At 39.3% G+C, this 26,177-nt stretch overlaps 1 protein-coding gene across 3 annotated transcripts in view; it reads left to right on the plus strand.

Moving 5' to 3' along the window:
• Window positions 1-25,821, plus strand: part of Vom2r44 (vomeronasal 2 receptor 44) — a 42,566-nt gene extending 16,745 nt beyond the window's left edge. For 2 of the 3 annotated variants that reach the window (NM_001415021.1, XM_006232438.5), the window contains 5 exons: window positions 1,753-2,044; window positions 5,197-6,069; window positions 16,806-17,036; window positions 19,116-19,239; window positions 20,591-25,821. In NM_001415021.1, the coding sequence (NP_001401950.1) occupies window positions 1,753-2,044; window positions 5,197-6,069; window positions 16,806-17,036; window positions 19,116-19,239; window positions 20,591-21,573 (2,503 nt within the window). In that variant the 3' untranslated portion in view covers window positions 21,574-25,821. The remainder of the gene's footprint in view (window positions 1-1,752; window positions 2,045-5,196; window positions 6,070-16,805; window positions 17,037-19,115; window positions 19,240-20,590) is intronic. The other variant, XM_017590655.3, reaches the window with a different exon arrangement.
• Window positions 25,822-26,177: the final 356 nt, after the last annotated feature.

Raw genomic sequence — 26,177 nt, forward strand, 5'->3', positions numbered from 1 at the left:
CCTCTCTACAGGTCTTCAGCTGTTCCTCTGGGCCTGTGTCTTGAGTTCACCAGGCAGCTTTTTGCAGCAGAAAAGTTGGTCTTACCTGTGGTCCCGAGGCTCAAGTTCGCTCGTGGGGTGCTGCTCACGGGCTCTCTGCAGCGGCAGCAACCAGGAAGACTTGTGCCGCCGTTTCTGGGAGCTTCAGTGCACCAGGGTTCCAGATGGTCTTTGGCTTTTTCCTCTGGCGTCCGAGATGTGTGTGCAGAGAGCAGTCTCTTCTGGTTTCCCAGGCTTGTCTGCCTCTCTGAAGGTTCAGCTCTCCCTCCCACGGGATTTGGGTGCAGAGAACTGTTTATCCGGTCTGTTTCCTTCAGGTTCTGATGGTGTCTCAGGCTGGGGTCCTGCCGCTCCTGGGCCCTCCCCCATGGGAGCCCAGAGGCCTTATACAGTTTCCTCTTGGGCCAGGGATGTGGGCAGGGGTGAGCAGTGTTGGTGGTCTCTTCCGCTCTGCAGCCTCAGGAGTGCCCACCTGACCAGGCGGTTGGGTCTCTCTCTCACAGGGTCTGGGGGCAGAGAGCTGCTGCGGGCCGGGATCCGCGGGTGTGGGACTTCCGGCAAACACAGAACGTGCCTGGTCCTAGAGGAATTCTGCTTCCCTGTGTCCCAAGCTCACCAGGCAGCTTTCTTGCAGCAGAGAAGTTGGTCTTACCTGTGGTCCCGGGGCTCAAGTTTGCTCGTGGGGTGCTGCCCACGGGCTCTCTGCAGCAGCAGCAACCATTTTTCCCCCTTTTAAGAAGGAGTGGGAGCATCTGCATTTTCGTCATCCTTTTTCTTGAGCTTCCTGTGGTCTGTGCATTGCATCTTGGGTAATTCGAGCTTTTGGCAACAAGTATTCTTAAATATTGAGTCATCTCTCCAGTGTCCTGTTGTTGGATATTTAATAAAAAGATTTACTGAACAGACGACAAAGTTAAATATCTATAGAAAATTTTAAGGCATAATAAATTTTAATTTTAAGGCATATTGGGGTACTTGTCTTTAGTAAGTTAAAATGTGCTTTAATGTTGAAGAGAGAAAGAAGAAAATAGAATAGTTGACAAATATAGGGGGAATTGACAAAAATGTGATATTGAACTGTAATATTGATTTTTAATGTCTAGAGAATTAAAAGCCTAATGCATCATGTTTCTGTTTATAGGTGAGAACCAATAAATATTCCTCAATATTAAAGCTAAAATCTCAGAGGGGGGTCATGCAATTGCAGCTGTATTACACATAATCTTGTAATGCTTTAATGCTTTACTCTACTCCTGCTCTAAGTGGCTCAATGTATTTTAGGATTTCTATAACTATAATTAATGTTCAGAACAGCATAGGTCAAAGTAAGGAGAAGAATTGTATAGCCCCCAAGGACTCCCAGTGAATGGAGAAAATATGTTTAAAGGGACTGTTGTGTATCTGCTGGTGAAGAGCATTTTGACTAGAGGAGAGATAATTCACCATTTGAGAAAATCACAGCATATAACAGATATATGGTAAAAAAAAAAGTATCCAAAGGTTGCTTCCCAAGATTACTAATCGATAGTGAATATGATTCACTTGAATAGTTTAAGCTTGTATTGCCATTTGTGAAAAATTGATGCATGCAGCCAACTCTGATACCTGCTGTTGCTGCAACAGGAAGCTGTAATCCCTCACTTAACTGAAGCTCCTTCCCTGAAGAGCCCCCACCTCAATAACCAGTGCCTCACAAAAGCTTTTCCTTTCCAGGTTTAACTTTCGGGGTTTCCGCTGGATGAAAACCATGATCCACACCATCAAGGAGATTAATGCGAGGAAAGACATTTTGCCCAACCACACTCTGGGTTATCAGATCTTTGATTCCTGCTATACCATCTCCAAAGCAATGGAATCATCTTTGGTGTTTCTTACAGGGCAGGAAGAATTCAAACCCAATTTTAGAAACAGCACTGGATCAACTCTGGCAGCAATGGTTGGAGCAGGGGGATCATCCTTGTCAGTTGCTGCTTCAAGAATTCTGGGGTTGTATTACATGCCTCAGGTATGTCAGGATATTGTGCTGAATACTTACTTGTAAAGAAATAGAAATGGGGGCAGGAGAGATGGCTAAGAGGCTAAGAGTACTTGTTCTTGCAGAAGACTCACTTTCAGTCCCCAGAACTGATAGGATAGTTCACAATCATCTGAAACTCCAGTTCCCCCCCCCCCCTTTGGCTTTCATGGGCTTCCTTATGCAGGCAGTGCCATAAACTCATGCAAACACACACACATAAAAATGGTGGCACACACATTTAATACCAGCACTCAGGAAGCAGAGACACACAGATTTCTGACTTAGAGGCTATTCTGTTTTACAGAGCTAGTTTCCAGAAACTAGGCTTATACAAAGAAGCCCTGCCTCAAAAACTAAATAAAATTATTAAAAAATACAGTGTTTGGTAATTGTTGAAAATAAGAAAGGCAGAAGAAATTGAGATAAGCTATAAGATAGCCTAGGATGGGTGGGGTGGTGTTCTTAGTGGTACTGTATGACCAAGCCTAGGATGGGTGGGATGGTGTTCTTAGTGGTACTGTATGACCAAGCCTAGGATGGGTGGGATGGTGTTCTTAGTGGTACTGTATGACCAAGCCTAGGATGGGTGGGATGGTGTTCTTAGTGGTACTGTATGACCAAGCCTAGGATGGGTGGGATGGTGTTCTTAATGACACTGTATAACTAAGCCTAGGATGGGTGGGATGGTGTTCTTAGTGGTACTGTATGACCAAGCCTAGGATGGGTGGGATGGTGTTCTTAATGACACTGTATAACCAAGCCTAGGATGGGTGGGATGGTGTTCTTAGTGGTACTGTATGACCAAGCCTAGGATGGGTGGGATGGTGTTCTTAGTGGTACTGTATGACCAAGCCTAGGATGGGTGGGATGGTGTTCTTAGTGGTACTGTATGACCAAGCCTAGGATGGGTGGGATGGTGTTCTTAGTGGTACTGTATGACCAAGCCTAGGATGGGTGGGATGGTGTTCTTAGTGGTACTGTATGACCAAGCCTAGGATGGGTGGGATGGTGTTCTTAGTGGTACTGTATGACCAAGCCTAGGATGGGTGGGATGGTGTTCTTAATGACACTGTATAACTAAGCCTAGGATGGGTGGGATGGTCTTCTTAGTGGTACTGTATGATGAAGCCTAGGATGGGTGGGATGGTGTTCTTAATGACACTGTATAACTAAGCCTAGGATGGGTGGGATGGTGTTCTTAGTGGTACTGTATGACCAAGCCTAGGATGGGTGGGATGGTGTTCTTAGTGGTACTGTATGACCAAGCCTAGGATGGGTGGGATGGTGTTCTTAGTGGTACTGTATGACCAAGCCTAGGATGGGTGGGATGGTGTTCTTAATGACACTGTATAACTAAGCCTAGGATGGGTGGGATGGTCTTCTTAGTGGTACTGTATGACCAAGCCTAGGATGGGTGGGATGGAGTTCTTTTTTTTTATTGGATATTTTTTGTTTATATTTCAAATATCCCATTTCCTGGTTTCCCATCCATAAACCCCCTAACTCCCCTTCCCCTGGGATATTGTTCTTAGTAACACTGTATAACCAAACTCCAGCCATGAGATCTGAGACTTAATTAGAAGTGCTTTCAGATTGCTTGATCCAGAGCGTTTGGCTTGCATTAACTGAGTTGTAATGCAATAATTATATACTTCTTGCTGGTCACCATGCTCCACAGTACTGGATAAACAGTTGGTGTTGATCAATAGCTGAAACAAGGCATATGTTTTGATTTTTATCTCTGTTGATACTTATTAATCATGACCCGAGTCATCATACTCACAATCTAAAATGAGTCTGGGAGTTTCACAAAATGATACCATTATGGATATTATCAAAAGCTGAAACAACTTTACAAGCTTTACATGTGCAACCATATACATACATGTCTGCCATGGCATAAATATGGAGGTTTAGAGGACAAATTTACAGTAATTTTTTGCCTTTCACTTAGTTGAGGCAGGGTTTTCCTTGTTACTGATGCTGTCTAGTATACTGCAGGCTAAGTGTCCCATGAGCTTATGGCCAATTCTCTCTCTGACTTCCATCTTGCTACAGAAGTGCTGAGACACATGACACAGCACCTTTTTTTTTACATAGATTTTGGGGAATGAACTTAAGTCATCAGGTTTGTATGGCAAGTAGCACTTTTTCCACGAATCGATTACCTTAGCCCTGTCTTTGCTTCTTCAGAAATGTTCTTTCCTGTAGATAGCTTCTACGCTGTTGCTGGTTGTATGATTCTAAAGACGAGGATAGATGTTAGCCAAAGGATTAAGAATCAAATGAAAGACTAAGAAAGAGAACAAGGGAGTAAATTGACTTCATGAAGGAATTGACAGCTGTGGAGTTGTGGAATTGTAATAGAGAAGACCCTACTGACAGTGATGCATTAGTAACATAGTAAAGTGAATGAGTGATGTGGAGACTTAAGATGCGGAAATGCCTAAGTTCCATTATCAAGCCCTAATGATGAGAAATGCATGTAAGGATTACTGAGCAAATTACAGAAAAAGACTCAATCCTGTGCATACTTCTGGGTCTATAAAATGAGAGTGTTGAGGAATCTTGTAGAAAATTGCTGAGACTGAGGTTTGAAGTACTTTTGTTAATCTAAGTTTTAGCATCTACTCATGCAGAAGCCCTCCAGAATGAAATAAATAAAGGAAAAATTAAAAAAAGAAAAGAACAAAACTGCCTGAGATGGGAGAGGAGTGAGATAGTGTAGATGAGAGAAATTAGTGCTGTCAAATGGACAGGGAGTAGACTCATTCCATCATTGTTGCACATGAGAGGTCGAAGTGATGAAGAGTCTGAATGTTGTAACTCAGGGGCGTCACCATATTTCTAGGAAGGATAAAGGGAAAAGCAAATGATCTCTCTGTCAAGGCCATCCATGGAGTAATCCTTTGAATTTTATCAATTGTTGGCTGCCTTAACCCACTTGGGGTTGATGGCACACACCAAAGACCTTCCATCAGCAGTTCCCACTTGTTGAGTAAGAGTAGAAAGTTATTTTCCATGGAAAAATGCGAGGAAACGGAGAACTATTCATCTCTATCCATCTCAGAATATTCAGAAAGCTGTAATTTAAGATTTGGTTCTAGCTTTCTAATAACTATACATATTTTCAATTTTAGGTGGGCTATACGTCTTCCTGTTCAATTCTTAGTGACAAATTCCAGTTTCCATCTTATCTTCGTGTAGTACCCAGTGATAAGATCCAGTCTGAGGCCATGGTGAATCTTATCAAACACTTTGGTTGGGTCTGGGTAGGTGCTGTTGCAGCTGATGATGATTATGGAAAATATGGAGTAAAAACTTTTAAGGAAAAAATGGAGAGTGCAAACCTCTGCGTTGCTTTCTCTGAAACCATTCCAAAAGTCTACTCCAATGAGAAAATGCAAAAAGCTATTAATGCAGTAAAGAATTCCACTGCAAAAGTCATTGTGCTTTACACTTCTGACATTGACCTCAGCCCCTTTGTGTTGGAATTGATTCATCATAATGTAACTGACAGGACATGGATAGCCAGTGAAGCCTGGATTACCTCAGCTCTCATTGCAAAGCCTGAGTATTTTCCCTATTTTGGTGGAAGTATTGGATTTGCATTACCAAGAACTACTATACCTGGACTAAAAGAATTTCTTTATGATATACACCCTAGTAAGGATCCAAATGATGTCTTGACCATTGAATTCTGGCAAACTGCTTTTAACTGTACCTGGCCCAACAGCAGTGTGCCTTACAATGTGGACCATAGAGTGAATATGACTGGAAAAGAAGACAGATTATATGACATGTCTGATCAGCTCTGCACTGGAGAGGAGAAGCTGGAGGATCTGAAAAATACTTATCTGGATATGACTCAGCTAAGAATCACAAACAATGTTAAACAAGCTGTGTATGCTATAGCTCATGCTCTGGATCTCCTCAGCAGATGTCAAGAAGGATATGGACCATTTGGTACAAATAATGCATGTGCATATATACCCACCTTTGACTTCTGGCAGGTAAGTTGTTTTACTTCATGATATAGCATGGCATTCATATGTATTATACAAATAGCCATTAAAGCCATTTCCTTTGTATTTGATAGACACAATTTCCTTGCATGACCACTTAAAATAAATTGCCTGTTTTTCATGAATGTGTGTTTTAAGCCCTCATTTATTAACAGAATTATTAGGTTTGCTATAAATAGAATATATATCCCTCCCAAAAGCAGTCCCTTTACTAGATAAGCTGATTTTTAAAAACATAAATAAAAGCTAAAGGTAAACATCTAGGACTAAATAAGTGGAAAAAAGACTCCAGTTTCTTCTATTTTGCCTGTTCCTATCCACAAAATTGTACATCACTTTGTAGTCTAGCATGATTACTTGGGTTCAACATGCCATGCCCATATTTTAAACCACAAGAAGTAAAAAGACATGAAGACCATTTTTGGAAATTATATATAATTCTTCTTGCATTCACATAGCCATATTTCAGTCATGTGGTTTTATGTAGCTTGAAGGGGAGTAGAAGACGGAATCTTTATGCAGTGTGTAGGTAAGAATGTGTCTTCCTGGGGTGAAGATTCTGTGATATTCCTTGGGAGACTTCTGTGCCTCCTATTCTCGGTCTGATGTTAAGCAATTCGTTTTGGTTTAGAGCAGCCTGGGTGGTCTTACAGTCTGGTCTTGCCAACAATGTCTCACCCAAGATTCTCCCCCTTACCTGGAAAAATGAGCTTGGGAATCCTGCTCTGGTCCTGGCCACTCTATAGGAGGTCCACTTGGTATCTCTGACTTGTTACTTCTTCCTTGCCTGACCATCATCATTTTGTCTTTATATAACTCTATTAATCCAACAGAGGTCACGGTGACTGGGAACTTTGAATTTCCCTTTACTTTGACTCTCAATGGCTTACCTCCTGCTTTAAATCTCACTATTCAGTACTTTGAGGTTTTTTTTTTTCCTTTTTTTTTCTTGAATTTGATAATTTTGATCAGGATTGGTCAGCGATTTTTACAGTGTTTTTAATTTGGCTTTGTTTATTTTTTATTATTTGGTTGAGTTTATGCATTTCTAGCACAAATAACACAAAATTAATACTGTATCTTTTCAAATTCTGCCTCTCAGAAGGCATATGACGTGCTGGAGCCATAGCTCAGTTGACAGAGTACTTTTCTAGCACACACAAAGCCCTGGCTTTGAACCCATAGACCACACAAAAATATGGGCATGTGGTTCATCCCTATTATTTTAGCACTCAGGAGTAGGGGGCAGGAGCACCAGAAGTTTAACGTCATCCTCAGGTACATAGTGACTAGCATGGGCTACATAAAATGCTATCTTAAAAAAAAGGGAAGGCACATTATATAAATATCTCTCATCTGGTAATACTAACTTCAACAACTTAATTATAGTAGTATGACAATATTTTTTGTATGAAGTTGCTGTTTTGATTGGGAAATAATAATTACCTTGTTGGTAATATTTGAGGCCCTGTATTTGTTTGTTTTTTTTTTTTTTCCAGAGCTGGGGACAGAACCCAGGGCCTTGCGCTTGCTAGGCAAGCACTCTACCACTGAGCTAAATCCCCAACCCCTTGTTTTTTTTCTTATAGACTAATTCCTTTATTTTAATTGGATATTTTTTATTTACATTTCAAATATTATCTAGTTTCCTGTCTGTAAACCTCCTATTCTATCCTGCCTCCCCCTTCTCTATGAGGGTGTTCCCACTTCCCAACCACCCACCGCTTCCTGAATCTCTGCCCTGACATTCCCCTACACTGAGGGTTCCAGCCTTGACAGGACCAAGGGCTTCTCCTCCCATTGGTGCACAACAAGGAGGCCATCCTCTGCTACATATGGAGCCGGAACCATGGATCTGTCACGTGTACACTTTGAGTAGTGGTTTAGTCCCTGGGAGTTCTGGTTGGTTGGTATTGTTTTTCTTATGGGGTTGCAAGCTCCTTCAGCTCCTTCAATCATTTCTCTAACTCCTCCAATGGGGACCGCATTCTCAGTTCAATGGCTGGCTGCTAGAATTCGCTTCTGTATTTGTCATGCTCTGGCAGAGCCTCTCAGGAAATAGCTATATCAGGCTCCTGTCAGCATGCACTTCTTGGCATCTGCAATATTGTCTGGGTTTGGTGGTGGATACCAAGGTGACTCAGGCTCTGAATGGCCATTCCTATAGTCTCTGCTCCAAACTTTGTCTCCATATCTCCTCCCATGAATATTTTTGTTCCCTCTTTTAAGAAGGACTGAAGCATCTGCCCTTTGGTCGTCCTTTTTCTTGAGCTTCATGGGGTCTGAGGCTTGTATCTTGGGTAATTTAATCTTTTGGGCTAATATCCACTTATAAGTGAGTACATACCATGTGTGTTTTTGTGATTGTTTTACCACACTTATGATGATATTTCCTAGTTCTATCTACTTGCCTATGAATTTCATGATGTCATTGTAGACATCTGTCTACTTTTTAATCTCTTACTCAATTACAATTTTCACACCTGCCTTAAATATTGATTTTAACTTACAGCATACTTCTTAGTAGCTTTTCTGTTTTTAGTTTGATAACCAAAGATGATGGGTCACTGGGCTGTAATCATTGTCATATAATATTTCTAGATCTTTCCTGGGTTTATTTTATTGCTATTACAACAGTGGACATTGTCCTTGCTAGTGGTACTGAGAACAAAGTCTTCATCAATAGCCCTGTTAATGAGAGGATTCTGAAACAAAATTAGAAGACACTCACACAACACAAACAAAACATGGAAACTATGAGATGGGTCTGTGGAGAGAGGTATAGAAGGCTGACTTCCTGGCTCAAAGTAGATAATTTTTAAATTTTAACTTTTTAATTAATATATTATTTGCACAAAGCTGTACAATGCCCTCCTTATCCCCCTCTGAGGGATGTATAAACTGCTTATGGTTGCTAGGGAAAAGAGGCTGATTCTTCAGTAATCCATCAGTGTAATGTGTACATGCTTCTGTAAACAAAGTCTTACTTATCTTATAAACAGCCCTAATAATACTCATTGGACCTGTCTCTCTCTCTCTCCCCCCTCTCTTTTTTTCACACACACAAACACACACACACACACACACACACACACACACACACACACACACACACACACGACATCAAAATAGAAAATTGGTAGAAAATTGGGAAGAGGAACAAGAGAAGATAACCAGGTAAATATGATTGGACGTGCACAAAATGTCAAAGTGAAACACATTAGTAACTCTATCTCTTTGACTTAAATAAGATAACATGTGGTCTTACAATAACTTAAATTAACAGAAAAAAAGTAATTAGCTGGGTATTGGTAACAAGCACCACTCAGGCAGAGACAAGTGAATCTCTGAGCTCAAGCCCAGACTAGTTCAGAAAGGTGAGGGATGCACAAAGAAACCTTGCTAAAAATGAACAAACAAACAAAAGCAAATGAAAGACAGATAGATAGGAAGACAGACAGACAGGAAGAAAGAAAGAAAGGGGAATAGCTCATGGCACATGTGTGCAAATAGTCACAAAATTAAACACAGCACATGCATCCATACTTAAAAGGACAATTAACTGAATATTTTTTCTTTTTCCTTCCTTCCTTCCTTCCTTCCTTCCTTCCTTCCTTCCTTCCTTTCTTTTTTCCATTTTTTAAATTGGATATTTCTTATTTGCATTTCAAATGTTATTACCTTTCCCGGTTTCCTGTTCATGAGCTCCCTAACCCCTCCTCCTCCCCTTCTATAAGGTGTTCCCCTCCCCATCCACCCCTCCTTATTGCTCCCCCCTGAAAATCCCCCTACACTGGGGGTCTAACAATGGCAGGACCAAGGGATTCTCCTTCCATATGTGCCCAGCAGGGCCATCCTTTGCCACATATGTAGTTAGAGCCATGGGTCAGTCCATGTATAGAGTTTGGGTAGTGGATTAGTCCCTGAATGCTCTGGTTGGTTGGCATTGTTGTTCTTATGGGGTTGTGAGCCCCTTCAGTTCTTTCAGTCCCTTCTGCAATTCCTCCAACTGGGGTTTGGTTGCCAGTTCAGTGGTTTGCTGCTAGCATTCACCTCTGTATTTGACATGTTATGGATGTGTCTCTCAGGAGAGATCTATATCTGGTTCCTGTCAGCATGCACTTCTTAGCTTCATCCATCTTATCTAGTTTTGGTGGTTGTATATATATGGGCCAAGTGTGGGACACGATCTGAGTGGCCTTCCCTTCACTCTCTGTTCTAAACTTCCCCTCCCTATAACCTTCTAGGGATATTTTTGTTCCCCTGTTTAAGAAGGAGTGAAGCATCAACACATTGGTCACCCTTCTTGAATTTCAATTTCATGCATTGCATCTTGGGTAATTCCAGCTTTTGGGCTAATATCTACTTATCAGTGAATGCATGCCATGTATGTTTTTCTCTGATTGGGTTACCTCACTCAGGATATTTTCAAGTTCAATCCATATGCCTATGAATTTCATTCAGTCATTGTTTTTGATAGCTGAGTAGTAGTATTCTATTCTGTAGATGTACCACATTTTCTGTATCCATTCCTCTGTTGAGGGCATCTGGGTTCTTTTCAGCTTCTGACTACTATAAATAAGGATACTATGAACATAGGGGAACATGTGTCTTTGTTGTATGTTGGAGCAACTTTTGGGTATATGCCCAGGAGAGGTATAGTTGAGTCCTAAGGTAGTGTAATGTACAATTTTCTGAGGAACCTCCAGACTGATTTACAAAGAGGTTGTACCATTTTGCAATCTCACTAACAAATGAGGAGTGTTCCTCTTCCCCACATCCTCTCCAGCATCTGCTGTTGCCTGAGTTTTGAGCTTAGCCTTTCTGACTGGTGTGAAGTGGAATCTCAGTGTTGTATTGATTTGCATTTCCCTCATGACTAAGGATGTTGAATATTTCTTTTCTTTCTTTTTTTTTTTTGGTGTTGTTTTTTTTGTTTTTGTTTTTTTTTAATCTTTATTAACTTGAGTATTTCCTATTTATAGTTCGATTGTTATTCCCCTGTTATCTTTGTTGTTAAGTGTGGAATTATATTTGTGTGTCATTCTTCATTTGGTTTTGTTGCAAGGACATTACTTTCTTGCTTTTTCCAGTGTATAGTTTACCCTGTGTTTTAGTTTTCCATCTATTAACCTTCTCTTGAGTGTATTTGTTTCTTTTTCTTCTAGAGCTATTCGGTATGCTGTTAAGCTGCTAATGCATGCTCTCTTCTGTTTCTTTTGAGAGGCACTATTAGTTTTCTTCTTTGTACTGCTTTCATTGTTTCCCATAACTTTGAGTATGGTGTGCCATCATTTTCATTAAATTCTAAAATATCTTTAATTTCTGTATTCATTTCTTTCCTGACCAAGTTTTCCTTGAGTAGACCATTGTTCAACTTCCGTGTGTATGCAGGCTTTCTGTTGTTTTTATTGTTAATGAAGACCAGCCTTAGTCCATGGTGATCTGACAGGACACATGGGTTTATTTGTATCTTCTTTTATCTTTTGAGGCCTGTTTTTTTTTTGCCAATTATGTGGTCAATTTTGGAGAAGGTACCATGAGGTACTGAGAAGAAGGTATATCCTTTATTTTTTAGAATGAAATAAAATATCTGTTAAGTCCATTTGTTTTATAAATTCTGCTAATTTCTCTATGTCTCTGTTTAATTTCTGTTTCCATCATCTGACCATTGATGAGTGGACTGTTGAAATCTGCTAGTATTATTTTTGTCAGGCTGCAATTTGAACTTTAGTAAGGTTTCTTTCATGAATGTAGTTACCCTTGCATTTGAAGCATAGATATTTAGGATTTAGAGTTCATCTTGTTGGATTCTTCCTTTGATGAGTATGATTCTTCCTTATCTTTTTTGATATGTTTTGGTTGAAAGTCAATTTTCTTCGATATTAGAATGGCTACTCCAGCTTGTTTCTTTGGACCATTTGCTTGGAAAGTTGTTTTCCAGTCATTTACTCTGAGTTAGTGTCTGTCTTGTCTCTGAGGTATGTTTCCTGTATGCAGCAAAATGCTGGGTCCTCTTTACGTTTCCAGTCTGTTAGTCTTTGTCTTTTTATTGGGGTATTGAGTCCATTGATATTAAGAGATATTAAGGCACATGATTGCAGCTTCCTGTTATCTTTGTTGTTAAGTGTGGAATTATATTTGTGTGTCATTCTTCATTTGGTTTTGTTGCAAGAACATTACTTTCTTGCTTTTTCCAGTGTATAGTTTACCCTGTGTTTTAGTTTTCCATCTATTATCCTTTGTAGGGCTGGATTTGTAGAAAGATACTGTGTAAATTTGGTTTTGTCATGGAATATCTTGGTTTCTACATCTATGTTAATTGAGGGTTGTACTGGATATAGTAGCTTGGGCTGGCATTTTTGTTCTCTTAAGGTCTGTATGTCATCTGCCCAGGATCTTCTGACTTTCATAGTTTCTGGTGCGAAGTCTGGTATAATTCTGATAGTTCTGCCTTTATATGTTACTTGACCTTTTCCCCTTACTCTTGTGTTCTTTCTTTGTTTTGTGCATTTGGTGTTTTGACTATTATATGACAGGAGGAATTTCTCTTCTGGTCCAATCTATTTGGAGTTCTGTAGACTTCTTGTATGTTTATGTGCATTTCTTTCTTTAGGTTAGGGAAATTTTGTTGAAGATATTTACTGGCCCTTTAAGTTGGGAATCGTCACTCTCTTCTAAACCTATTATAGTTATGTTTGATCTTCTCATTGTATCTTGGACTTCCTGGATGTTTTGGGTTAGGAGCTTTTTGTGTTTTGCATTTTCTTTTATGGTGTTGTCAATTTGTTCTATGGTATCTTCTGCCCCTGAGGTTCTCTCTTCTATCTCTTGTATTCTGTTGGTATTTCTTGTGTGTATGCCTACTGATCTCTTTTCTAGTTGTTTTTATCTCAAGTGTTTTCCCCCCTTTGTGTGTGTGTGTGTGTGTGTGTGTGTGTGTGTGTGTGTGTTATCATTTCTGTCTCCATTTTTAGATTTTGGGTGATTTTGTTCAATTCCTTCCCCTGTTTAGTCATGTTTTCCTGTTAGTTTTTAAGGAACTTTTTTGTTCCCTCTGTAAGCACTTCTACTTGTTTACCTGGGTTGTCCTGCAGTTCTTTAAGGAGTTATTTAATGTCCTTCTTAGAGTCCTCTATCATCATAATAAGATGAGATTTTTAAATCCAAATCTTGCTTTTCTGGTGTTTTGGGATATTCAGTATGTGTTTTGGTGTGAGAACTTGGCTTTGATGATGCCAATTAGTCATATTTTTCTGTTGCTTATATTTCTGTGCTTGCCTTTTGCCACCTGATTATCTATGGTGTTGGCTGGTCTTGCTGTCTCTGGCAGTGCCTTGTCCCTCCTGTAAGCCTGTGTGTCAGCATTATTGGAGACTGGCTTCCTTCCAGTGGGATATGTGTACAGAGAACTGTGTCACAGTGTCAGCTCTGAGTGCAGGTGGAAACCAGTCGCATCCTTTCCGTGACTGCTCCTAGGTTCCTATGTCCAGAGTGCTCCAGGCAGTTTCCGCTTGGGACAGGATGTGAGTAGAAGTGGTTGTCTCCCATGAGCTCTCAGTTTTGTCTGCACTTCTGAGAGTCCAGCTCTCTCCCCCAAGGGATCTGGGTACAGTGAGCTGTGTGACTGCATCAGCTCAGGAAGCAGGTGGTCCTATTATTTTTGTTGTTAGAGGTGTTTTTGTTATGTTTTTGTGGCTATCTTCTTATGACGTTTTTGAATGGAGATTACTTTATTGCTTTTTGTAGAGTGTAGTTTCCTTCCTTGTCTTGGAGTTTTCCTGGATATAGTAGACTGGGCTGGCATTTTTGTTCTCTTATAGTCTATATGACATGTGCCTAGGATCTTCTAGCTTTCTTTTTTTTTTCTTGGATATTTTTTATTTACATTTCAAATGTTATTTCCTTTCCTGGTTTCCCCGGCCATAAACCCCCTATCCTATCCCCTTCCTCTTCTTCTATTGGGGTATTCCCCGTTCCCAAACCCCCTCCCCCTTCCATAGTCTCTATTGAGAAGTCTGGTCTAATTCTGATAAGTTTGCCTTTATATGTTACTTGATCCTTTCCCCTTACTTCTTTTAGTATTATTTTTTTTTTGTTTTGTGCAATTAGTATTTTGACTATTATGTGATAGGAGGAATTTCTTTTTTGGTTCCCTCTATTTGGAATTCTGTAGACTTCTTGTATATTTATGGGATCTCTTTCTTTAGGTTAGGGATGATCATTTTGTTAGAGATATTTCCTGGCCCTTTAAGGTCAGAATCTTTACTCTCTTCTATACTTATTTTACTTAGGTTTGATTTTCTCATTGTGCAGGTGTTTTGCTTGAGGGTCTTTTTCTGATTTGCATTTCCTTTGACAATTGTGTTAATGTTTTCCATGGTATCTTCTGCCCCAGAGATTGTCTCTTCAATCTCTTGTATTCTGTTGATGATGCTTTCATCTGTGACTCCTGATTCCTTTTTTAGGTTTTCTATCTCTTGGGTTGTCTCTCTTTGTGATTTCTTTATTGTTTTCTATTTCCTTTTTTTTGATCTTGGATTGTTTTATTCAATTCCTTCACCTGTTTGGTTGTGTTTTCCTGTACTTCTTTAAGGGATTTTTGTGTTTCCCCTTTAAGGGCTTCTACTTATTTCCTCTGTTGTCCTGTATTTCTTTAAGTGAATTATTTATAAGGACATAAATGTCCTCTAACATTATCTTGAGATGTTATTTCAAATCAGAATCTTTCTTTTCCAGTGTGGTTGGGTGTTCAGGACTTGCTAGGGTAGGAAAACTAGGTTCTGATGATGCCAAGTGGCCTTTGTTTCTGTTGCTTAAGTTCTTGCACTTGCCTCTTGCCATCTGTTTATCTTTGGTGTTAGCTGGTCTTGCTTTCTTTGAGAGTGGCTTGACCCTCCTGTAAGCCTGTGTGTCAGCACTCCTGTGAGACCAGCTCTCCTGGTGGGTCTGGGTACAGAGAGCTCTGGCACAGGGTCAGCTCTGGCACAGTAAAAAATCCAGAAGGATCGTGACTCATACTTCTCATTTCCTATCTCTATGCACTTCCTAGCAATGCTGTGGCTCCTGCTTCCTAATCTGTCAGTGTCAGCTACCGTGCTCTACACACCTGACTCCTTCATCCTTCCCTCACTCAGGACCTGTGATAGGGCAAGTTGAGCCTTTTTCATATGTCATTGTTCCCTAATCTTAGCCCCCTACGGTGGTTCCATTTTGAACAACAGGTTTTCTCCTGAGATAGTAGTTAGATAGTGTGAGCTTCTGAGACAGAGAGACAAAGGGGACTTCCTTTCCACCACTGACCCACCTGATGTAAGAATGAGCTTTTTTATTTTGTTCACAATATTTTTTAATTGTTTCACATGAATTTCACATCTTGTACTCCACTGGTGTTGCAGAAACCAAAGGCCTTGCACCAGACCAATGACTCATTGCAACGAACATTTCCAACTAGAGCTATTTGGACAAAAGGGTATATGTACTGAGTGACACACCACAGCTTCCTCCCTGAGGGATCAACTTTTGAAGTTCCTCAGGTTAGGGTTACATGCCTCTCAGCCTACCTTGCTTTGGAGGGGGCTTCTTCCCTCCATCCATGGTGACTTCGTGGTCATAGCTGTGTTTGATTTACTGTTTGTTTTTTTTTTTTGTTGTTGTTGTTTTTTGTTTTTTGTGCCTTACTGATCTCTATTCCTTACACTTTTCACATATGGTTTCCTTTCCTCTATAAATTCCCAAATCTCTTCTTTTCCTGTTGTTTTTCGTCTGAAGTCTCCTTTTTCCCTGTAGCATGCTGTTTCTACTACCCCTCCTTAAGCTCTGGGCAGACCTGTGCTATCAGCCATGGCTCAGGAGTCACCTCGGATCTGTGGATGAAACACACACACGCACACACACACACACACACACACACACACACACACACACACACACACAGAGCTTATTTTTAATATGCTTTCTAGATCAAATGTTCGGGCACTTCTACGTCTCCCACAGCTAACATGCCCTTACCTTCATCCCCAGCTCAACACCTCCAATTCTGTTCCCAGCTTAGTTGTTCAGTTAAGTTTAGTCCTAGATCAACATCTCTAAATCTGCCCTCTACTTAGTTGCCCAGTTACATTCCCCTTGCTCAGCACCCTAAATCTGCCCTCAGCTTAGTTGCCTTTCTAATTTTCTGCCTGTTGGGGAAGGGGGCCAATGGTCACTCTACCTGAGATCTCACATGGCTGGTGGCTCTTTCCCCCTTCAAAGCATTGTGAATTTTTCTTTCCTTCTGTCTTTTAGCCTGCCTATGGGATTTTGGAAATCCAACCTCTTCTGCTAGCCACAGGCAGCTAGAATCGTTATTGATCAATTGATCAAGAACCAATTAGGATTCACATGCAGATTCCAGTTGAAAGCATCAGAACTATGCCCACATTTTCCCTATTCTGACAGGACCTTCTACCACCTTGCAAGAAACTTCAGAGTGAAAATTTTATAATGCAGTGTACATTTACATTTAAAGTCATCACTATATTGTCAACCATGTTTCAAGTGTCTTTTACACATGTGGATAGAGGTTGTCATAGTACATAAAAAAAGAGACCAAGAACAATCACTGTAATTTCATCAATTAAATATGTATTTGAGATGATTTTCTATATAAAATTATTTGTAGAGCATTGAATTTTTACCAAATGGTTTCTTCTATTGTTTTTTAACTTTGTGTTGCTTTCTAGCTAATGTACTATATGAAGGAAATTAAATTTAAATCACATGAGGAAAAGTGGGTAGTTCTGGATGATAATGGAGATTTGAAGTTTGGACACTATGATATCCTAAACTGGCAATTAGATGATAGTGGAGAAATTTCCTTTGTGACAGTTGGGAGATTTAACTTCAAAACTGACATGTTTGAGCTCATTATTCCAACAAATTCTACAATATTTTGGAACACTGAATCATCAAGGGTGAGTTGACCTGATATATTATTTTCTTTATATTTATAGAAGTTTACATATTTTTAAAGGTAACAATGAGATGTTAAAATCTAAGAAATTATTTTAAATACAAATCAGTTTTCCTGACTAAAACATATTTAAAAATATAACGTGACTTATATTTTTAACTTCTGGAATATTTTCTTGGATTTTAGTATTAACCATTAGTTTCAATGTGTTCCTTCTCAATAACTCTGACCATAGTTATTTTTGACCTTTTTTGTTTCACTTCATTTTTCTATTTATGTAGTGGTGAGGAGTGTACATGACTGTGTATGATATGAGCTTTATGAGTTCAGACCAGGTCAGATTCCATCACTGGGAGAGGGATATAGGTGCCAGGTCCACTACTAACAAAAATACTATTTGCAATTGCTGGCAAAAACAATATCAATTTTCTTCAATTGAATGTTACTGGATATATCAACCACACTTTAGGGCAGGTCCCATCCCAAAAAGAGTTGACTAATACAAAACGAATTCCATTTGTGTGTGTGCGTGCGTGCGTGCGTGCGTGCGTGCGTGTGTGTGTGTGTGTGTGTGTGTGTGTGTGTGTTTGAACAGTTGTTTTTCTTTTGGAATTTATTTTGTCTTACTATATTTTGTTTGCTTTTGTTTTTTCCTTTCTTAAGAAAGGGAGAGAAAGAACATGAGCATACATGGGTAGGGAGAAGGGAAAGATCTAGGAAGAGATGAGAGAGAGAGAGAGAGAGAGAGAGAGAGAGAGAGAGAGAGAGAGAGAAAGTCGATCAAAATCTACTATATGAAAATTTTAAGTAAAAAAGAAATACTTTCCCATCCCTAGAATATGATATAAATTTATTTGTGAATATCTCCTTTATTTACTATTTCAAAGTATACATCTTTGTAAAATATATGTTATAAAAGGAGGGTTGTGTTTAACATAATTTTTTTCTTTTTAAAAATTATTTATTTAACTGCTTCCCTAGGTACCCCTCATGTAGTCCCTCCCAATCCCCCTTCTCTTTCTCCTCTGAGAGGATTCCTCTCCTCATCTTCCCCAACCCAGGAGCATCAAGTCTCTGTAGTGTCAGGTATGTCCTCTCCTACTGAGGCCAGACAAGGTAACCCTGTTGGGGAACAGATCCCACAGACAGGCTGCTGCTTTAGGGACAGCCCCTGCTCCAGTTGTTGAAATCATATGGAGACTTAGCTGTACATTTGCTATATATGTGTCAGGGGCCTTGCTCCCCTCTGTGTGCTCATAAAATTTTTTTATCTGATATTTTATTTACATGTCAAATGTTATCTGCTTTCCCGGTTTCTCCTCCAGAATCCCCCATCCCATCTTGCCTCCCCCTGCTTCTGTGAGAGTGGTCTTCCACCCACTCACCCACTCCCACCTCCCCACCCTGGCATTCCCCTACACTGAAGTATTGAACCTTCCCAGGACCAAGGCCCTATCCTCCTATTGATGTCCAACAAGGCCATCCTCTGCTACATATGAGCTTGGAGCCATAGGTCCATCTTTGTTTGACACAAAAATTTATAAATTGACTCAGAAAGAAAATATTTTTGGACTATTCCTCTTATGAAATTCTGTTATATCTTTTAAATTTTCTCCCTGGAACTGACTTACTTTATTTTAACCATTTATGAAACATCTTTAATTTTAACATTATGTTGGGATGATTATGCTGAGAGGAAATATGTTTCAGATTTTAGGAAAATTTGGAGTTTTAAATTCTTTTTAACAGGAACGGACTAAGCAAACTGTCCCATCTGCAGCATTCCATGTGGCATCAGTTCACTCCTGATCACCAAGATCTGGTGATCTTGACAAAGAACTGTCACTGCAATTAGTTTGGCAATTCCAGAGTCAATCAAGAGATTATTCTTTAGCCCAAGTTCTTTCTAGGCGCTCTATATTGTCATGCTCTGTCTGCTATGTATGCTCAGTATGCTGCGCTGATTCCTTTTATTAATAGGACATATGTCTCTATGGAACTACAAACCAGAACTTTCACCATTTCACAAGTGGGAAAGTTTTGAGGCTTTAAAAATATCTACTATCTTTGTCTTTGCTAGCGTCCAGATTCATTCTGCACACAAGTATGTCCTCCAGGGACCCGGAAGGGGATTCGCCAGGGGCAACCCATATGCTGCTTTGATTGCATCCCATGTGCTGATGGATATGTGTCAGAGAATCCAGGTAGAGACAGCCATTTTTGCTAATTGGTAGTAATACAGTTAAATTAACCAAGGGATGTCAGATAGCATCTTATGTCTTTATAGGCAGAGTATAACAAAAATTCATCAAACTAGTAAAATTTTCTACTGTATAGTGTGATCAAAGGAAAATATTAGTTTCCACTTCTGATATAAGACAAGACCTACTACCATGAAGTTCATAAAGAAATACCAAACAAAATAAACAAAATGTGAAGTAAAAATAAATTCATAAAGTCTTCAGGTTACTGGATTTTTAAGTAGACTCAGCACTAACTGCAGTTGGGAGAAGGTTACACATTTGTCTTAAGTTATAGGCACCGAAAGCACATGCTTTGCACAGTTGCTGTGGAATGGACTGTAGACGGCCTGCTCGGTTGATGCTCTCTGAAGGAGAATTAGGCAGTCTTGGTGTTGTGTACAGCGTTGGACCAGCTTGATTTATATTTCCATTTGGTTTTTAGTTGAAGAATCAAAAATTCACTTGTCTTTTGTCATGTAGAGTTTAGAGAATAATTGTGTGATAAAATGGTCTGTGATGGAAAACAAGCACCTTGTAACCTGCACAAATCCCTGGAAACAGTTCCCCCAGTCTCCACACAGAATTCCACTCAGAGATGTCCGGCTCAGGAGTCAGAGTGGTTGAAAGCAAACACCACTCTTTATTTTTTTAAAAAAAAAAACAACACTAAATAGATCTATTCTATAATCTACCATAACCTCACCTCAGTTAGCTTTTTCTTGTTCACCAATGCCTGCTCTTACAGTTTCCTTCCAGATTTAGCCTTCTTAGCCTCAGAGACTATGATTGTTGGTTTTGTTTTTCTTCCCATCATCCTCATCACTCATTGGAATGAGCACCTAGAGTTGGAAACATTTGGGTGGGCACATGCATGATTCTCCTCCATGAAAGGGTATTGGATAAGAGATTGAAAACACAAGGGGTTTGACCAGCTGTGTCCCAATCATTTTGTTTACCTCAGAACCTGTGACTTTCTCATTACTGGGCTATTCTGGAGTTGATAAAGAAGCATACTTCCTTCTTCAATAGGGAGTTAAAGCAGAAACATACAGATCGTCAGTGTAAAAAGACCAATTCAAGAAAGGCTTGAATTGAGAAGAAATGCTCAAGTTCTGAAGTCGAAAACAACCCTCAATCTGTCATAGCATCTACAGACACCAATACTCTTTCCCATTATTAAGTATAAAATATTATATCTATTCTTTAACAGATTTCAGTAAACATTGTTCAGACCTTTAACTGGCCTGGACTGTTCAGAGTTAAAAGTGACAACTGGGTTCCACTGAAGTCAATTCTGTTTTTTTCTCAATAGGCCAAAGGGAATGTGATCCATGTGGTGAAGATGACTGGTCCAATGCAGAGAAGAGCAAGTGTGTACCAAAGCTTGTGGAATTCCTCGCTTATGAGGAGGCTCTGGGGCTCACCCTTGTCATCCTTTCCATATTTGGGGCACTCGTGGTCTTGGCAGTCACTGTTGTATATGTGATATACAGACATACACCATTGGTGAAAGCCAATGACAGAGAGTTGAGTTTCCTCATTCAGATGTCTCTGGTTATCACAGTGCTCTCATCCATGCTGTTCATAGGCAAGTCATGCAACTGGACCTGCATGGCCCGCCAGGTCACTCTGGCACTGGGATTTTGCCTTTGTCTGTCTTCCACTCTTGGAAAGACTATTTCACTCTTTTTTGCCTACAGGATTTCCAAATCCAAAACCCGGCTTATATCCATGAGCCCCATTTATCGAAAACTAATTGTGTTGATCTGTGTTGTAGGGGAGATTGGTGTATGCACAGCTTACTTGGTGTTGGAGCCTCCAAGGATGTTCAAGAACATTGAACCTCAAAATGTAAAGATCATCTTTGAATGTAATGAAGGGTCTATAGAGTTTCTGTGTGCTATATTTGGGTTTGATGTTTTTCTGGCTCTACTGTGTTTCCTAACAACCTTTGTGGCTCGCAAGCTGCCAGATAACTATTATGAAGGGAAATGTATCACTTTTGGGATGCTGGTCTTTTTCATTGTCTGGATCTCTTTTGTCCCTGCTTACTTGAGCACTAAAGGCAAATTCAAAGTAGCTGTGGAAATATTTGCCATTTTGGCATCCAGCTATGGCTTGTTAGGCTGTATATTTCTTCCCAAGTGTTTCATTATCTTGCTGAGGCCAAAGAGGAACACGGATGAAACTGTTGGTGGAAGAGTCCCCACTGTTGACAGGAGCATCCAGCTGACCTCAGCCTCTGTGAGCAGTGAGCTTAACAACACCGCAGTGTCAACTGTTCTAGATGAGTAGAGCTGTGAGCTCTAAGTGTCAGGCAAAGCTGGAAGGCAACTTGCCTCAACCTTTCTTTGTATGTTGTGGTGAAGCAGCTGCTGATGTTGTAGCATAGTATTGGCTGTAGCTCTGTTGATGTAAGTTTAACCTGATAATGGTATCTCAGTCTGTGACATGGCATTCAGTATAGATTAGAATGTCACTTACGTTTGAAATTGGAAACCATTTCATTAGATTTTAAAATAGAGACTCTAAATAAACACAATTCATCAGACATTGTATTAAAAATGGTTCATGAATATTTTTTCTGTTTTTCTTTTTCATAAGTTTACATCAAATAAAAATACAGGCAGGTTTTAAAGAGATCTTTTCTCATACTGTTGATACCTCTCTGAAATAGTCCTATTTTTTTAAAATTATGACTCTGAAGCCCAAGGAAATGGCTGAGTTGTTAAGAGCCTTGGCAGCTTTTCAAGCAGACCCAGGTTAATTTCTAACATCCTACATGGTGGCTCATAGCTGTTTGCAACTGGTTCCAGGGGCAACAATTCCTTCTTCTGGGAGCCAGGCATGCACATGCCTCATAATAATGCATATAGGTAGAGTGCTATGACAAATAAAATAAAAGAAAGGAAAATTTTTATTTTGACATCTTCCCCGTGGGCAGAAGCTTTAAAGAGTTCTTGGAAGATAATCTGTGCTTTCAAAGACACAAGACTGAGGGTTTTGAAATATTGCTAGAATTAATGATGATAGGTAAGCTTCTTTGAAGCAAGGTATGATCCTACTCCATGATTCTCTGGGCGAGAGTAAGTGCTAAAATGTCTGAGTTTCAAAACATTCCTCTGAGAAATAAATACAAAGAGAGTTGTGATGCCAGGCCAGTCTTAATTAGATTATATGGTAAAGATCTATGGCAAACATTTACCTAGACCAAGGCTTAGAATGCAAGACTATTTTTCTTAAAATTTATTTTATACATGTGAGTACACTGTCACTGTCTTTAGACACACTAGAAGAAAGTATCGGATCTCATCATAGATGGTTGTAAGCCTCCATGCAGTTGCTGAGAATTGAACTCAGGACCTCTAGAAGAGCAGTCAATGCTCTTCACTGCTGAGCCATCTCTCCAGCCCCAGTATGCAAGACTTCTTAAAAATATTTCTTAATGATACACAACGATAAACTGTCCTTCGACTATATAGCTATGTAATTTTACTTCCCACATGCTAATGTTATAGATATGTTTTCAGTCTCCTTGACATGAAATGTAAAAAATGACCTATATATTTTTATAAGCACATGAGTTAAACATGTGGCAAACACGACTTACAGACTTGTGGACAGTATAAACTGCATATGTACATCTGGCAGTAGGCATACAAGACCAGAATAGGTGTGGTTTCAAGAGAACTTTATCTTTGTGATTTGTAGCTCCTCAAACTTGTCTGGGATTTCTTCTGTAGGTGTGTCAGAGTAGAAAGTAAAACCATGATGCATAACTAAGCAGAATCATGCATGAGCTTTTTATTGATTTAAAAACAAGATTATTCTAGACCAGATATAGATAATGACCTTTCCATAATTTAAATAAGAGTTTATATCAAACCTTGGTAAAACTCAAAGTGATCACATTTGCTTCAGGGTACTGCACACCAGTGTTTTCTAGATAGACATCTAGTCACCTATTTATTGCACAATACTTTCCTAGTGTTCGTCATTATAATCTAATTATAAGAATCATTAGATAAGTTTATATCACAAGTATAAAGTGGAGAATGTTTGCTTTCCTTGGCCATCATTGCTTTATTCTTTTTGTCTACTTATTTGTATTTTCATTCACAGGGGTATACTCTGGGAAAGAGAAAATGATTTTTTCAAACCATAGAGCAATGTAGAAAATGAAAACCCATAAGTTAACTTATTTTTCAACTGTTCATGCAATTTGGAAGATCTTAACAATATCTTTCAATTTTCAAACAAAGCTAGAAGAGGATATATTTGTAATGATGTGGCTTGTTTTCTATTCAAACTATTTCAATCTCAGTGTCCTCCATTCCTTTTCTGAGATGTTGAATATTGAACATATGCTTTCTAAAAAGTTAGTAACAGAAACTCATGTCTCTCAGTAATACTGTCTTTTTCATCTTGTAGTCATGGCAATCACTTTCCTAATAGGCATCAAGTTCAGTAAATCTCAGATATAAAGTACAAAATATTGTTTTGACTTACACACTTAATGACAATGTATATGTCCCTTTATAGCTTTAAAGTGAAACAATTTGAGTTATCTCTCATTGATTTGGCATAAAATAGTTATAGAACTGGCTGATGGCAGTTAAAATAAAAATATTTAATCATCTTTACTTGTATTTAATTTGTAATTACACATCAAACATTAAACTATTTTGTCACAATATTAGAAGAGTTCTTTGGATAAATATATCATTTAAAATTATATTTAGCATTAAAACCCAGTCAATCTTCCAGCATGGAGGGTAGAGGCAGGGTCATTGGTGCAGTTGTGAGTAGTGAAAAACCGCAAGAGTCGTGAAGCTAGCACAGCTGTTTGACCCAGTCTAGAAAAGCTGCACCAGATGCTTTCTTTGCTATTGTGCTGTCCCCCACTTTGGGATTTGAATCTGTATGGGTTGCATTTGTGGGAGACTTTTTACACTATGATCATTCATGCCTTTTCCAAGAAAATTATTTCTGCTCTAAAAGATGTAACCTTACCTGGCCTCACTCAGGAGTCTTCATTGTGAAAAGCAAAAAACAGTTGGGTAGCCTGAGAGTTCTCTTGGCACACCTACCACTAAGCAAACTCAGAAACGATAGATTTGGCAACACATTAGATTACAGGCTCTCACCTACATGTAGTTCATAGGGCACTGCCCCATGAAAATGAAATTTTAATAACAAAGTTAGTTTTCTCAAAATAACCTTTAACAATATATTAAATGTTACCTGGAATTAGTACAAAAGAAATATGAGAATTTTCCAATCATAAGAAGAGTGGCTCACATTAAATTACAGTGAAGTTTTTAAGTAAAAAACCTAGAGAAATCAAATGAATAGAACTAGTCTGCAATGTGGGCAAGCTTTCAAACTTTTAAGCTAAGCTAACTTACAAGCTGCATTTCAAACACTGTTCAGTGTTTAAGGCTTGGGAACTTATCTAGAGTGACTCAGGTATTTTTCTATTTAATGTTTCACTGAAGTATAAAATGTCATGTTATAAATGCTCACATAGTCTAAAATGATTTGAGAATGATAATACCCATTCTCTCTGTAGTTGTAACACTCGTCTAGGGACAATAGTGCTATCTGTATTTCTTTTGAAATCAAAAGTTTGCTTCTTCTATGGAATCTGCATACATAAAGGGGCATCCTGATTGTTAATCTGCATTATGAAGTATTTTATGTGCCTGGCCCCTTTAATGTTCCTGTGGTCTACAGTGTCATTTGGGTCTTGGTCTTCAGGGAACAGGAGAAGATCTAAAAAGTCAGCAGAGACTTGAGAACTGGGAGAAAGTAGTAGGAGTAGGAGAGAGAGTAGAGATGGGGAGGAGGCAGACAGGGTCCAGGACGCAGGAGGGTAAGGTCAGAGAAGAGAGTTGATATGAGAAGAAAGAAGACTGAAAAGGGATAGAGGAGAGAAGTGAGAGGAGAGAAAGAGGAGATTTGAGCAGAGTGAAGAAAAGAGACATTTGAAATTGAAAAGACAGTTGGTGACAGTTGAGCCAGGAAGAGCTGAACTGAGCCAGTGAAGATATTGTTAGTGACAGAAGAATCTACAAAGTAACAAAAGAGAAAAATAAAGAATAAAAATTATACCAGTCAGAGATGCAAGCTTCTCTAGCTGTGATCTCTGATTCATTCTCCCTTTACCCGCCTCTGCCTGATCCATATCACCTGTGCTGGAAACTGCCTGACTTCTGGGGCTGGCCCCTAGCAGCTCACCACTCTTCATTTCTAGCTGAAGAGCTATTGACAGTTGATGGCTTCTGGCAGAGGAAGTATATTTCTTTAAGGGGGAAGACCCTGATAGGTTGGTTATGCTCCCGAGGATGGTCCCACATTCATTAATCCATGGGAAGGGCAAAGTGGCACTCAGGTTATGAAAAATCCCACATGAAGTTGGGAGGGGGTAAAGGAGTGTGTTGTGAGTCTGGGAGGATTAGCAGTATAAATGGAAGATATTATCAAAGTATATTGTATGCATCTATAACATCTCAAGGAATTAATAAAATATTTTAAAATTAATTTCTAGTGAGACTGAAATCTTTGTTCACCCACGTATGTTGCTTTGTAAGTAAATTTTAACTAGAATTTGGTAGTGATGTTACTTACTGTAGCTGAACATTTGCTTGCTGCTCATGGTAGGCCTTAGGGAGAGGCCTGAATAATCTCAAGGTGTTGTGTCATAATTATGAGGTTGCTGGTGTTGCAAGTAACAAAATCTTCAAGACAGCATTATATGACATGAATGGGCTCTTTTAGTAAAAATAAATGTTTACACCATAGGCAGCTTAACTCCCTCACCAAACAGTTAATTCGTTGGCTCATTAACATTGTTAACTAATGTGTGACTAATTAATTTATATTAATAAAATTTCTGA

Source organism: Rattus norvegicus, chromosome 2 (genome assembly GCF_036323735.1).
Source record: "Rattus norvegicus strain BN/NHsdMcwi chromosome 2, GRCr8, whole genome shotgun sequence".
NCBI lineage: Eukaryota > Metazoa > Chordata > Mammalia > Rodentia > Muridae > Rattus > Rattus norvegicus.